The following is a 15,007-nucleotide window of genomic DNA, read 5'->3' on the forward strand; positions in this document are numbered from 1 at the left end:
GTTTTAATTTGATAATATATTTTACCGAGTAGGATTAAAGTTATTTAGTAGGCCTTAGCAAACACTGCCCATCCATTTTGAGCAGCAGTCAAATAGTTATCACGGACGCCTGTCTAGCAACTGTCAAGCTTTCAAATCCATGGCTAAGAAAATAATTTAGGTTTATAAGCCAACAACGCGGTTCAGTTTTGTACTTGAAAATTTGGCCTCCAATGCGTCCACGAAATATCTTCCATTTCACAATCCTCCTTCTAACGTCATTCCAGAAAACATTGTCTCTTTCTTTGCAGTGTGGTCGAATGCTCATGCAGTACTGCGGCGGATCCAATATGTACTTATTTTGCAAAGGTAACAGGAAGGAATTTTTCGTACAACGCTGTAGGCATCCCAGAACCTGTTTCACCCACCCATTTTGTGCAAGAAAAACTACAAATCATTATTATAAGAAAACATCAAACAGTAATTCGGTACTATATCGGAACCAATCAAAAGTCCTGATTACATTCGTAGTCGCAAAAACACAAGTGTTTTATAGTTATGCACCTCTAATCCTTCCAAAGTCTGCAAGCGCTGCAGTTTGTCAGACACAAAAAAGTAAAAATACACACACCGGAACTCTCTTTATTAGAAACAATATTCTACATTCACGGCTGTTTGGTGTTTCTTTGAGCTCGACAACTCAGCCGCTTACCTTAAATGAAAAGAACACACATTATATAACGGCTAAATTCCCTTTCCTTGTAACACAGATACTGTGCATATTTCGCCTATTGAGCACGAAAAGAACTCTGGGAGCTGGGAAAAGCGCGGTAAAAGATTCATGCAGGCTCCTTTCGTTTTTAACGCGGATTCTCGCAGGTAAACTCGATTAGGAGCTTACTGTCTTTATCGTTGGGCAAGCTGAGTTTCCCCCCCTAAGACTGCGATGCCGTGTTATGCGTTTCCTTGTGTTCCCTGTGAAAGGCCCCCGCCATGTGCGACGACACTCTACTCGACTGTATTATCTTTTGCCCTTCCAATTTATCGCGCCCATCGCTTTCGTCTGTTCCTTGCTCGAATTCCCAGACATTAACATGACTCATGAAGGAGCAACGTACGTGATGATTCGTGATTAATTGCTTCTACGTCCGACAATTTCATTTTATTTTCCTATTGTCTACATCATTGAAACATCATTAACAAGACATGCAGTTGTTCTTGGGAACGTTTCAGGTTGAGATAACATGAAAAATCTGCTACACATTCGGAATTTCTTATTTTACTGAATAAGGTAAAGGCATTCTCAGTAAACATTCAAACCTCACATTTCTGATAGGGACACAATGAACTCTTTGATAATCACCCATTTGATAAGGACGTGTCCCCGGTGCAGTTCTTTTGTAGAGTGCGGAAAACGTGGGAGAGAAGAAATAGTATGTAAAGAAAAGGAGGTAATTTTGAGAGACATTCCTAGTGGCTGTCCATTTGAAGTGTGAAAGCAAGGAAAGCAACAAAACGTGGACAAAAGAAAGAGAGAGTTAATGAGTAAAAAACTGATGCAAGAGGTCTGTGACACTGCGAAGATGGTTGCTTAAGAAACGATACCAGTTGGTACGTGTCGTTTCTGTGTTATCCTAAAATTAGCGGAAGCTCTTAGAAATATGCATACCAGATATGGTGATGGTGAAAAAGGAAACAGTTTGACAGATAACGCCAAATGTGTACATTAATTTCAGTATATTAAAGTAAAACCGGAATTGCCCAGGCGTTTCCGTAATTCGTTTTCGCTAAATACAACGCGCCGCGGCGACAAAGTACAAGTTCACTGTCACATGCATTAGCTTCTATTCTATCTTTTATCCCAATCTCGGCGGCTCTTAGCCTGTTCTTTCTAATTTAACGCACCGGTCTACTTTTTTACATAGAATCAATAAACTGAGAGCAAAATCACATAAACCCATTAATATGTATAGTGTATAAGCGTGCCTCCCCCTAGCAGAGAAGGCTGGGAACCTTTGGCATGTCTGAAGAAAGTGATCTTGGATATGTGGTGCAACTTTCTCTGCTCACTTTCTTGGCCCCAGCTTTATGAGAACGCGAGCATAGTGTACGTATTTCCATGCTCATGAATAATGTATAGGGGCGTTTTGGTTGCAGCATAACGCACCTTTCCCGCTTGATGAATGACGAAGTCCCGGTCGAAGATGACGTGAAAAGGAAAGGCTGTGCAGAAGGTCTTGGTGTCCACAGGCAAGTCCTGCGGGCTCTGGCTTAGGTGGTCGGTAATGTGGGCCGATGTAAAGGATGATCTCTTTTGCATCAGACCCGGTATTTCGATGGGGGCAAGCTGGATGAAATAGGGGAAGCATCAGAATTAGAAATAAATTGACACAAAGTCGATGCTTCTTTCTATCATCCCCTCATCATCATGACAGAAACATTGGAAGAGATTCGTGACAGCAGCGCAAGAAAAGCTGTTTGGGAAGGTAAACAGCCCTATCATCATTTTCAGGGCACGAACATTGTGACATAATAGCACCCTATTGGTGTACGCTGTACGTAGTCATTAGCCAGGACTGTTATGTTAGCGGCGCCCAGCAGGCAGTGACATAATAGAGCGAGCAGCAAACGACCAAAAAATTATCATGGGGTCTTTTAGAAAATGTGAAGATATGTTGAATTAACAGTGACTACCAGGGAGTGGGTGTGCATTAATCTTATTAATTTTACCCCTGAAGGAGATTTATCTTTCCTGGTAATGAACAGATAGGCAAACAGTTTGAGTAAAAGCATGTGCCTCGAATATGTTCAAAGCAACCACGTATCGATAACATACAAGCGCGCTGTTTAACTGATTCATACGCATGCGTTTATGTACAGTAAGAATTATATTGTTCGCACTGTAACTAATCATATCGAATAATGTTTCAATTTTTCTCGGTGAGTATCTGTTTGTTTTATTGTGTATAGTGAAACTGCAGGTGCGCTATACGAGCGAAATTTACAATGTATAAAATGCAAAAAAATATGTAGGAAATATGGAAATGAGTGTTTTCGCAGCTAATTTATGCCTATTCTGGTGGTTTTGGAGTGAAAGCGCACATCATGTTACTAGGATTTTTCGTGAATTATGCTAGTACTCCGCCTTCCTTTGGCCTTCATTTTCGCCATTTGGAAATAGGAGATGCTGTGATTGATCCAATGACTAGTTGATGGAATTAATCGTTGATCGGTTCATTGGCATTATAAGGTGTAGTTAAAATTTAATACATAATTATTGTTTGATTGAAAGATCTACTGATTGATTGATTGATTGATTGAAAGATATACTGATCGATTGATTGATTGATTGATTGATTGATTGATTGATTGATTGATTGATTGATTGATTGATTGATTGATTGATTGATTGATTGATTGATTGATTGATTGATTGATTGATTGATTGATTGATTGTAAAAATAATACACCCACCACGCCATTGACGCTAACAATTGTTTTGATTATTTTTCACGAAATGAAACGTATTTCCGATCTACGGAAAAGGTTTAGCTTTTACTACTCTGGACCTAATGACTAGACTCATACCACTAAAATGATACTCCACGAAATTTATGACTACAAGAGATTTTTACGAAGCTCAAACAATATAATGCACGCGTGCTAAAATGGAAGAAGTCCGAAAAAGTTGAACTTCTGGTTCCGATTGCCAAGCAGTTGAAAGGACGTGTAATAAAGATTTCCGACCACCAAACAGTTGCAAGGAGATGTACCGAAGATTTAACAGCTTAGTTTACTGGGGGCTTCATTTTGGGCGCACCTGGGGCCAACTGCTATGTTTGCCCAACTTTAAGCTACCGATTGACCACGTCAAGAACCCGCTTTGATTTCTGTGGTTGTAAGAAAGGTGGTCCCAGCGCAGTCATCGCGAACAAATTCAGTTAACAGGTTAGGCTCAGATTCACATAATATGTGCTCTACAGTGTGTAGTAGAAACTTGCGAACTGTGTTCCGAGGCCCAAAGTCGGTGACATTTCGTCAAAATTACTTAGAATGAACTCGGTTTTCCAAAATGCTGGCAATGCTATTCCTTTTGTATTTTCGGCGGCTGCATAGTCTATGACTGAAATTGGTGCACAACATAAGGTACTAAGAATAGGATACTGCTTATAAAGAAAGAATTGGTCACTCAATTACGCAAATTCTTGTAAAAAAATTATACTTTTTGTTATTATTGATTGTTCCTTTGAAAGGCGTCCCGTGCTGCAGCTCAAAAGTTTTTCAGCATAAAATCGCCGCGATAGGCATAGCAGAATTTTCTTCTCAGCCTAGCAAGAACATTTCAACTCTGAATTTACTTTTCGCCCCTAACTGGCCTACCTGAAGCACGTTTTCGGACACCTCCATGATGACGGTGACACGGTCCCCGCGGTCCGTTACTTTGCACGTGTTCACGTTGACTTCCGTGTCGAAGAACTCCCGCGCCACGGCCTTCACCAGACCTTTGACGATCGGGTGCAGGCCTTTGCGCTCACTAAGTCCAAAAGAAGAAGAAAAAAAAAAACGAAGCAAGAGCAGTCGTCAATCTTTTCTGTGATGCTCAAAGTTGTCTCATTTTCAGCACAAAGTTAGATTTCTTGTAAACAGGTTGTGCACTGGAGGGCCAAATGAAGATTATGAAAAGGAAGACGTATACCGTCAATGCGCAGAGGCACCAGAAATGCTGTACAAGTCAAAAATGAACAATTCATGCTGCTTTGAAAACGCTGTCCTAGGTCTGCTGTGAAAAAGAAACTACAATGTCTGTCCACCCAAGCCACGTAACCTCCAAATACGTGTGCGCCAATATTTCTTACCCGCCGCGCTGGCTTCATGGTTAGGGTGCTCGGCTACTGATCCGGAGTTCCCGGGTTCGAATCCGACCGCGGCGGCTGTGTTTTTATGGAGGCAAAACTCTAAGGCACCCGTGTGCTGTGCGATGTCAGTGCACGTTGAAGATCCCCAGGTGCTCTAAATTATTCCGGAGCCCTCCACTACGGTACCTCTTTCTTCCTTTCTACTTTCACTCCCTCCTTTATCCCTTCCCTTACTGCGCGGTTCAGGTGTCCAACGATATATGAGACAGATAATGCACCATTTCTTTTCCCCAAAAACCAATTATTATTATCAATATTTCTTACGAGCAAAACTAACTTATTAGGATTAACGTATCACTCTTCTAAACTTGTAACTTGATGTCAAACTCATTGTGAAACGGGGAGCATTTGAGCGCATTAAGCAGCGCCTTCACCTCAGAACTACTCGTGCAGTGTGACGCTATCAGCGTCTTCATACAACGAATTTCTAGACCTAGAATAATAATGCATTCAATTCCTTTAGGCAGATATCTTGATTTTTAGCACTATAAGTGTAAAGATTTGTTTGCGGCAAAAGAGCACTAGTGCGATGCCAAGCGAAAGGAAATGAACTACATCATTGCACCTGCAGTAATGAAGGTGTAGGCTGCCCATTGGTCCTGGCGAGACTCTAAATGATGGTGCGCTCATGCCGGGGTAGGTGGACGCTAGGTGGTCGTGGAGGTTGTCGAGGTTTGTCAGGAAGTCGGTGAGGTTGGAGCCCAGTACGCGGAGAATGTGGTCGTAGCCGTGTTGCTGGCAGAAGTAGAGGAAATGGCAACCCAGCGCCTCCAGGCACGCGTCTGGTGTCATCTCTGTGAGGGCGAAAAATTCGACAAGTTTGCCAGTCGGTCATTTTACACTGAGGGAGAATTAGTATAGCAACGCTGGCGTCCATTGTATGGATACAGTGCATGCCTGGGCGTCCCTACGTGGTGATACAATACTCACAGTCTTACACTTAATTTCACCTTTCAGATTAGTCCTGAAGGATGTTTAAATTGAAGCACCTTCACGTCGTCGCCCGTCACTGCGCAGACGCCATGTTAATAATAGGCGACATTGTACAGACAATAATTAAAATGAACTTTGTAACTTGTTCAAAACCATAAGCAGGACGTGTTTCAACTGTTGGCGCATAGTATACACAAAGCTCGCCTCTAGGTTGTACGTGAATGTATTCGTCGTATCGTTTCCTACACGTTAGGCACAGAAGCGTATGTCTGAAGCCTAGTCATTTACATCCCCTCATTTACATTCCCTCATTTACAGCCGGATGGCTTTATGTTCCAGTCCAACTGATTTTTAACTCGTCACTTCTACATTGAACACAAAGCACAAAGAATTTTTCAAACTTAATAATTTTGAATGACAGCCCTTCTGTATAATCATGCATGAAATAGTTATGATTTCCGTCTCTAAAATTTGCGCAATAATTTCTACATAAAATCACCATTTAACAAAAACCAGTTTACGGAGTCCTCTCTGCCCACATCGCAGAAACAATTCATTTATCATTTCTCTTCCGAATCAATCTCCAAATAAATAAATTCAGCATTATTATATGCGACAGAAACTGAAGCCACTTGACACTAGGCAACATGGAATAGTTGGTTGATGGAGAAAAATAGCATGACATGAAAAAAAAAACCTTTACTCAAGTCAGGCACTAATGTTGAAACATATCAAACTAATACAAAGAAAACAGCCTTTTTCTTATTGCTGAGGATATGCAAGCGCCCCAGAGTTATGACTGTCCATCTTTCTAATGAAGCGATTGAATATTCGCATTAATAAGGGCTTTCAGCCGCAGTAGGCTAATCAAAATTTGTTGCTGCCTCTGCATGGCCATAGCTAATGTCACACAAACTTTTGTCTTTCCTTTTTCTTTTTTGCAATTTACGGTCAAGGCTAAGGACATGCTTTAAGCATAGTGGACGAATATTTCTAATAAAGGTCATGTAACAATGTAATTCATTCATTTAATGTTCTCGCAACCACCAGGACGGAATAAATAGTCTTGTTCCACCCTATCAGAAGTACGCTGGAGTGCCATTCATTTAATATAAACGACCAATAATGTTTTCCACAGGAAGCATTTACTTCGATATCACACAAATTTTCCTCCCACATGCCCTGTTTGAGATCATAGAAAAGAGAGCTAGAAAAAGGTAATCTGCTTAGAAAATGTGAATATCACGGCAGTGATTCAATATTACATTCACAATTGTTGAAAAAATACATAATTGCTGCATTGTCATATATATACCTTTTTGCGCACCTCCATTTGACTAGGTATCCCCAACCATCTGCCACTTTTGTTTCAGTTCTTCAGGGAAGCGAATATTATGCTCAATTGGGTATACTCACTCAAAAGCCAAATTTTATTTTTTTCAGGCACTGGTATTTGTCACGTCTTTTCTTCCCGAATTATCTTCGAAGCCGAGCCAAGTGATGCGGCATGTGTTCAGGCTACTACTAAACAAGAGATCACTATCAGATTATTCAACTGTTATTTTCAGTCAATTTTTTGTTCATTCGATTGTCTATTGAAGATAATGAACGAGTTACACGCCAAGGAAATCATAAAGTTCTGCTTTATTTTGATATTATTAGCATTATAAGGTAGTCTTACTGTAATCCTGAACAACAACTTTTATCTCTTTCAAGGTTTCAAACTGAAGAAGAGCACCTTTTACCAAGCAAGAAACAAAAGAAACAGCAAGTAAACTTAACAAGAAAAAATGGCTTCGAAGCAATTTACAAAATTTCACTGCAAAGTGAGTAGTATTCGCGAAACAAAGGAAACCATGAGAGCCCGAAGACAAAATGGCGCTCACCCAGCACTTCGGACGCCGACTGTACCAGCTTGAAGGTGACGTCGTCTGCGTACACTCGATGCATGAGGAACGATCCGCCGTGCATCCGAATCTTACTCTTTCGCCTGCACAGTCGCGACAGGAAAACACAAGGTCACGGAGTCGGCCCACTAGTTCCTGCAACCTCTATCGCGTTAACTTTCACTGATTGTTCAGCACAACTGAGGGGGAAAAATAAGAAGGAAAGCCGATAAGATGCACTCTATAAAACTGGCCCTCCTAATGCCCCTGCACAGAATCGATTGCGCTGGAAAATATCAAACTCACTGTTCGTCCAGAAATTCAATCACTGCTAGTGTTTTCGGCGCGAGTTCCATCAGCCGTGCTCCCCAGGTTGGCCCCAGCGGTGCCTATGCTTCACCTTACTCCAACGTTAAAGCCACATTCTCAGTGCAGAGCATACACACACACACATACACAAAATTCCCAAACGGAACTCTCGAAGAAACGACAGACTCTTTCAATTTTATGGATTTTCTTCCGTCTTTAATCTTCCGCCGTGTGCTTTTTTTGAACTGTCTAATTGCAAATCAGTACTGGCAGTGTTTGCTCCTGACTTCTTTTACTGTTCGGCTTCTTGCTTCTCGGTTCAGCTCTTCCAAATGCGAAAAGATCTTAATTAGTTCGCCCTCGCGGACAGGTCACGTTTCGTCGTCTTCTAATCAGATTTGTCGGCTGCAAATTAAAGTCCTCCAAGCACGGGTTTTCACCACCGACACCTTACGCCTTCTCTGAGGCTGCCGTGCGAGAGCTTGCGCAATATGAGTTGAATGGAAGTCAAGCATCGTGCGTCAAATCTAATTTGACCCGCAAGGAAGTGCGCGTTTTTTTGCAATCGACAGGAAGTCTTTCCATTCAGCTCAATTAAGGCGGCGTTAAAAGAGGGCGACAAGTTGAAGAAATCAAACACAGCATACATAATTAAGAAATTTTACTTACTTCACTCTTTTGCGCACTAAAGACGCGTCAACTCCCGTCCTGGTCAACGCTTATTTTGCGCTTCACAGCTACGCATCGGCTTTTGTTAGCTGTTGATTGGGTCCAATAAATTCTGTCCACTCGGACATCTTTTTATGATAAAAACTAGGGTTACGTTTCTGAACAAAATCTCTATACCCTACAGTAAGTATTTTCTTCAGAGTTGGCGCTTTTCTGAAACGCGCTTTTGCTGAACTGGTAATTGTTAAAATGATACGCAACACGTTTGCCATATATTGTAAAATGTTAGACCCAGTTATAATATCGTGTCGTCATGAACCGGTCAGCTTAATATAACAGCTCCACATACAAAAGAAAATAAACAGTGATGCTCCGAAGGCCACTTGTCTTTTGCTTCGACTTCTGGTCGGAACCATGTCTACTTGTAGAGGCTCCGAAACGGCAAATCGTCAGACACCTTTAGGCCTCGCATGATCGCCTCGTACAAACAGTCTAAATTAAGGACCACACGAAGAGCCGTCGTGCAGTGCCGGCTGTCTGTTCGATCACATGCACCTTGACTGGAAGAAAGGTCCTTGCGAGGCAGATAAAAATGAGAAAAAGAACGACGACATGAATATGTTATCCATTATGTGGGGCCAATGGATATGTGGCTAACATTAAGCGTGCCATAATTCAGGAGAGAAGTTGGATAAGTGGCGAAGAGGAGGAAATAGCAATTTTGATTCTCGTTACATTTGCCTCCACAAAACGCAGTAGAAAATTTTCGATGATGGAATAGCTCAAAACGGTGCCCTTTAGCATCGAATGCAGAGGGAACCTTTCTTACAAGTTGTTTTCGTGCCGCTTTGGCATTGTGTCGTATTTGCAGAAAAAATGAGCAGAATAGGCCTGTAGCCTGCAAAACGTTTGAATCGTTTTGGCACATATCAATATTATTACAGAGACGCCTCTGTGCCGACCTGTGTTTCCTGTCTCGTGGACGTATCGTCATTGAGCTCTGCTACTATAATTTTCCAGTGCCTCTCTGTGTGTTGTGCTGCGATGACCCCTTGTATTCCCGCTTCAAAGACAAAGAAAGCATGTTTCCAAGGTGTCGAGGTGAAGGAACGTGCCGCTCATATTGCAGGTGATTTATGGCTGCCATGCTTCAAGCATTCGTGTGTCTTGGCTGTGATGGCAGGAATGTGAGCAACGTAATCGACATGGAGACGTCGCTACATGGGGCGTATTTCCTAGTCTTTCCGGCAAGACAAGACGAGTAGGGTCTCAAGGGACGCGTTCGCTATGCATGACAGGAATAACTCCTGAGACCACGTGTGACACATTTACGGTCTCACTATGTCTCACTATGTCTTCGGTTGTTACTCTTTGATGGCATCGCCTATTTTTTTTCTCGTCTTCGCGACTGTTCTAAGGATTTCCTCCCCTCGCCTACAATAAATATTGTTTCAGGAATGTCGGTTTGAGCGCTGTGCTCTCTTCAACGTATTTTTGTCCTCGTTTCTAAGCTGTATCTGTGTAGACCCATGAATAAGTACCATCGCGTATGCACAGCCGTCCTCACGCGAGTGCCCGATAACGTTCTGCCTCAACAAAAGGCAACCTCGGCCAAGTTCAGAACGTTTCCCTTTACATCGGACATAAATCACGCTCGGTATATTTTCTTGAGAAGCCCACCACTCTTCTTAATCAGTGTACAAGCGCCCAACGGTACCAAAAATATTAAAAATATGCCCATTTGCAAACGGACAATAGAGAGGAAACTGGTGCGGCTCGTGCAAGGAAAGGCGTCTTGCATATAAAGCCACAATTCCCCTATAACTCAGTCGCCGCATTTGGGCGCGTTTAAACTGCTTCGGCAGTGCTGCTTCGGCAATAAAAACTGTATCCTACATTAAGTTGCCACCTTTCCTCTCCCGGCTCTTGGAAACCAAGAGGCTTACAAGCAGAGCGCGACGTTCCATCGTGGAATTCACCCTCTCAACAAGAGGTGCTGCGTGGATATGCTAAGGGATTCGTATTGATATGGGCGGTGGTACGAAAACACACTGTGCTGATCACGCTGATGAAATAATAAGATTCTCTATCTTGTAAACCTGGGGAGAAATATTCATTTTGAAAGAGCCCGCTGCTGTATGGTGCCGTGTTTTACTTCTCTGCAATGTTGTAAACATGTAAAGTACGCCCCCTCCCCCCCTCATTTTTTTTCAAGCTCTTCAACAAAGCACTCTCCTTCTGAGGCAGCAGTGCTTCTTCGAGTCGTGACTTTGTCTGCGGCTTAGCAGCCGTATAGTTCACTGGAGGGAGGGCCCAATTCTAACGCTGTAACGTCGTTGGCACGAGCGCGATAATTTGATGCTGGCTCTGGGAGGCCCCACTTTCACGAAGGCGCTGTGAAAAATGCTTCTTTGGAATTCTCTTTGGAACGAAGGAAGTCGGAATTATTCCGCTGCCTTTCACTGCGAAAATCAACCAAAGATTTAAACTATTCTTGAGCAAGGATTTTGCTCATAGTCTGCATGCCTGAGATCAAGTTAATGTCAAACAAAAAACTCACTAGACGGTTTCCGCTGTTCAACGGGAGATTCAGCGACAGCAGTTTTGTGGCAGTGAATGTAATAGTGTATGAATTCTGTTATTAGTCCTCGCTTGCCTGATGCAAATGACGTGACTAATGACGTGACGAGACGTTACCCTGCTCTGACCACTCAACGTACAGCCTTGTTATGACGCATTGTAATGACGCCATGCATGACGTCAGTGCATGCTGAGTAATAAAGCATAGCGCGGTGTTAATCTAACACCTCAAAACCGCGAACGTCGCATTAACAGCGGTCACTGTAAAAGCAAACCATGTAAAATTCAAGCAGATATTATTTTCTCGAATACTGCTGCATTCGACAAAGTTGCTTCAACTGGTTGCTCCAGTTCAAAATTGCAAATGATTTCGATAAACATGCGACCTTAATAATGTGAGAACTTCCCTGATTTGATGTATATCTAGTCGTTATGAAGACTGCACGATAATGGTGTGCAGAAACATTTTTTTTTTTTGCGGAGTGAACTTAGCTAGTCGTCTGAAAGACTAACAAGTATCACAGAATATGTTTTTCCTATCCTCCTGTGACAAATATCACACTTCCCCGAGTGGCTGTCTGGGAAGCGCTACAATAACTTTTTCCCAAGCACAAGCATCCCGTGAACGTTGGCTGTCGACATTTACTGGAGCTGCAGCAGGCGGCAACATCAGAGGCGAGAAAACTTTCACGTTATTCTTACAAGAGGAAAATAACATAAGAAATAAAGTACACCTAAGCCCGGTCATGACGCAAAGCTGATTAATTTTTTGTTTTATTTTTCTTTCTCAAGGAAGGAAGTTCAAAGCTGATAGAGGAAAAAGTTTCAACTTCACAGCGTAGTCGTCCCATGGGTCTCCATAATAAAACTCCACAAGACTGGCATGATTCCACACGTACTCATTAATTGGCATTCCTTAGAGGGATAGATGGACTCAAATATCAGGCTTTGCAAAGAAGGCTAAGCTTGGAGCGAACGCCTCAAAATATGAGCGCGGATTAATCTCCGTGTGCGGTTAGCTTTTCCCAGTACGGCTATATTTTTTTCATCGCGAACTATCGATACTGAAGAGCGCTATGGTACGTAGATGATATGTATAGGGATAAAAGCACGTATTACTGCCACGCCGAACTTTTGACTTTAATTCAAATATTGGGGGTGACTGGACAACTTTCAGTTGAAGCAAATACTTCTCTAATTATCTTAATGGTCATCGCCTACAAATTTTGCTACAGAGCTAACTACTTCAGGAGAAGCATTTAAATTCGGCATGCTGATCGGATGTTGCGAAGACATTTACTTGTGTGGCACTTTATATTTGGCAATAAAGAGGCCACTTGTTCTTCACACAGACCTCATTTATGCGTTTCTTACACTCTTAAGACTTGTCGCAATTAATTCATCTGGAAGCGGTGTAATGTGTAAAAAACGACGCCATGCGAACATAAAAGGAACGCTAATGCCGAGCCACTTCTACGCTAAAACAACGCCACGCCAACGCAAAAAGAACGCAATTGCCGTGCGACTTTTACGCTTTCCAGGCCACATGAAAAGGCGGCATTGAGACGGAATATTCAACAGAAAAGGCAAATCTGCAGTGATCAAGCTCGATGCATGTGTCAGGTTTCCAGGAGATTGCGCCACAATCAAATCTCGGCAGTGGGCAGGGAACTGGAATGGATCTCGGTCACGCGGGTCGTTTGCGGCAGCAGCGCATATTGGGAAGCGAATGTGGAGAAAAAGAGCGGCACAGAGTAGGCTTCGCTGTCTTGTCTCCGCTTGCTCCTCCCGACTGAGCTCCACCTCTACGCCCCTATATCGAGTTAGCTGACAGCGACGCATATTGAATATGGTAATGTCCGCAGGGAGAAAAGCGCGTGCATTGGTCCGTGCTCGCACTTCGGGCTTCATATCAGACGATGCCCAGGGCGAATAATGCTTTACTCCAACGCGCCCTCCTCTGGCACTGCTCGTGACGTTGTTCTTCCACCTCTACTCTCACCCACAACATTCCCATCGTCCTAAAACCGCTGTATTGCTGTCGCCTTTGACTTGCCTGCTGCATGCCGCGGGGACAGCAGCTCCTGGCAGTTCTGAGAAAGTCGTGCTTAGAAGTTCTCTGGGGTTATGAAAGACGTTTAAAACAAAGATGCGGCATATGGGACAAGAAATTTGCAGCCTCCTTCAAACAATAAAACTACTCAGTCTTTCAGCAAGTGTGTGCGCGCGCGCGCGTGCGTGCGCGTGCGTGCGTGTGCGTGCGTGAGCGTGTGTGTGTGCGTGCGTGTGTGCCTGTGTGTGCGTGTGTGTGTGTGTGTGCGCGCATGCGTGGAAACCTTCGCGCACTAAACGGTAAAGCGGTATTTGTCACTTACGAACCTCTAACCCGCACCACCTAACTTCACCCTCCAGAATCCCACGTAGCAACGCCACAAAAAAGCGACATAGAAATCAAAATTATAAACAAATGGGAAGGCGATCAATGTAAAAGTGAAATGCACAATAAATACTGGTAACGCAGATTATTCTGATCTCATTTTATGATGGCGTAGGCATATTTTTTTCGGACTCCCCAGGAAATCTTCCATCCATCCGAGAAGACTACGTGCAAACCGGTTCCGCTCAGAACTCTAAGCAGAACAACGGAAGGAGCTGCTATTGCTTAACAAAACTGACGAAAGGTGAACTCATAAATAACTTGTGCTATGTGGAGGCAGAATCAAACAAATTTGGAAATCTCTCGTTTATGTTTGACACCATTCGGTGTTTCGTTAACTGTTAATCTGCCGTCAGATTGGCTTCGATAAGTGCTGACTATCATACGAGCTTTAAATCAACGCTAAACTTCTCCCCTACTCGCCCCCAAAGACGCGGTAAAATTGCAAAGTTCTTTGATGTTTCTCGGATGAGGCATGACGATAAGAAACAAGTCGCATGGCTTCCCTACGTCCGCTTTTTTCCAGTCTCTTCGTTAGCCCCACCTGCTGGGTTCTGAACGAGCATCGAGAGTCTAACCTCTTAGACCTCAAGTGAAGTTCGAACGTTCCTCTCATTCCTTGCTGTGTTAGTACATCTTTCTCACAGAGCTCCTTGACTGCCTGACTAGCGCCCCTCTATGAAACTTGCATGAGGAGTTTATCACTTTCAGGTGCTATGCCTTTAGTCGCATGCCTGCTTCGTAAATTACGACCTCATGTAGGAGTGATCGCCGAGGCACCTGTGCTAGAGTACGCTCCGAATTTATGACAACAAGGCGGCCATGCAAGCTGCTCCCAGGCCTCTTCGACAGAATTTTAAGGCGAGAGCGTTCAATGGCTCATGCCGCGTCCGTCCGTCCGTTACGCCCGTAAACATTGGCCTCTGAGATCACCCGCGCCCGGTAGGCAGAGCGTACAGATGATCTCGAAGGCCATTGCTGCGTCATCACGAGTTCACTGTGCATGCGCGAGGTGGCGCCACCGACGCGACCCCGCGCCCACGCCAGACGCCTCCTAGCTGTCGACCGAATCGAGTGCCGCGCAATCTCCCTCCTAGCGGCCCCTTCAGTGGAGTCTCAGAATGCAGGCAAACGCAGGTACTTAATTAAGATCTTAACCGCACATCAGTGACACAAGCAGCAACACCGCGCTAACGGCTTTCGCCTCACCGCACTTTAGGTCGACAAAGTGCCCCCTGAATTTTTTTCAAGCCACCAGTGAGAATGCTTACGCCATAATCTCAGCAAATCCACGCAGC

At 43.6% G+C, this 15,007-nt stretch overlaps 1 protein-coding gene across 1 annotated transcript in view; it reads right to left on the minus strand.

The window, feature by feature from the left end:
- LOC144130399 (guanylate cyclase soluble subunit beta-1-like) overlaps positions 1-15,007 on the minus strand; it is a 118,449-nt gene that overhangs the window by 23,760 nt on the left and 79,682 nt on the right. The window contains exons 3-6 of the mRNA XM_077664325.1: positions 7,715-7,818; positions 5,461-5,689; positions 4,360-4,513; positions 2,147-2,326 (exon numbers count right to left, since the gene is read on the minus strand). Of these exons, the coding sequence (XP_077520451.1) occupies positions 2,147-2,326; positions 4,360-4,513; positions 5,461-5,689; positions 7,715-7,818 (667 nt within the window). The remainder of the gene's footprint in view (positions 1-2,146; positions 2,327-4,359; positions 4,514-5,460; positions 5,690-7,714; positions 7,819-15,007) is intronic.

The sequence above is a fragment of the Amblyomma americanum genome, chromosome 4 (assembly GCF_052857255.1).
Source record: "Amblyomma americanum isolate KBUSLIRL-KWMA chromosome 4, ASM5285725v1, whole genome shotgun sequence".
Taxonomy (NCBI): Eukaryota; Metazoa; Arthropoda; class Arachnida; order Ixodida; family Ixodidae; genus Amblyomma; species Amblyomma americanum.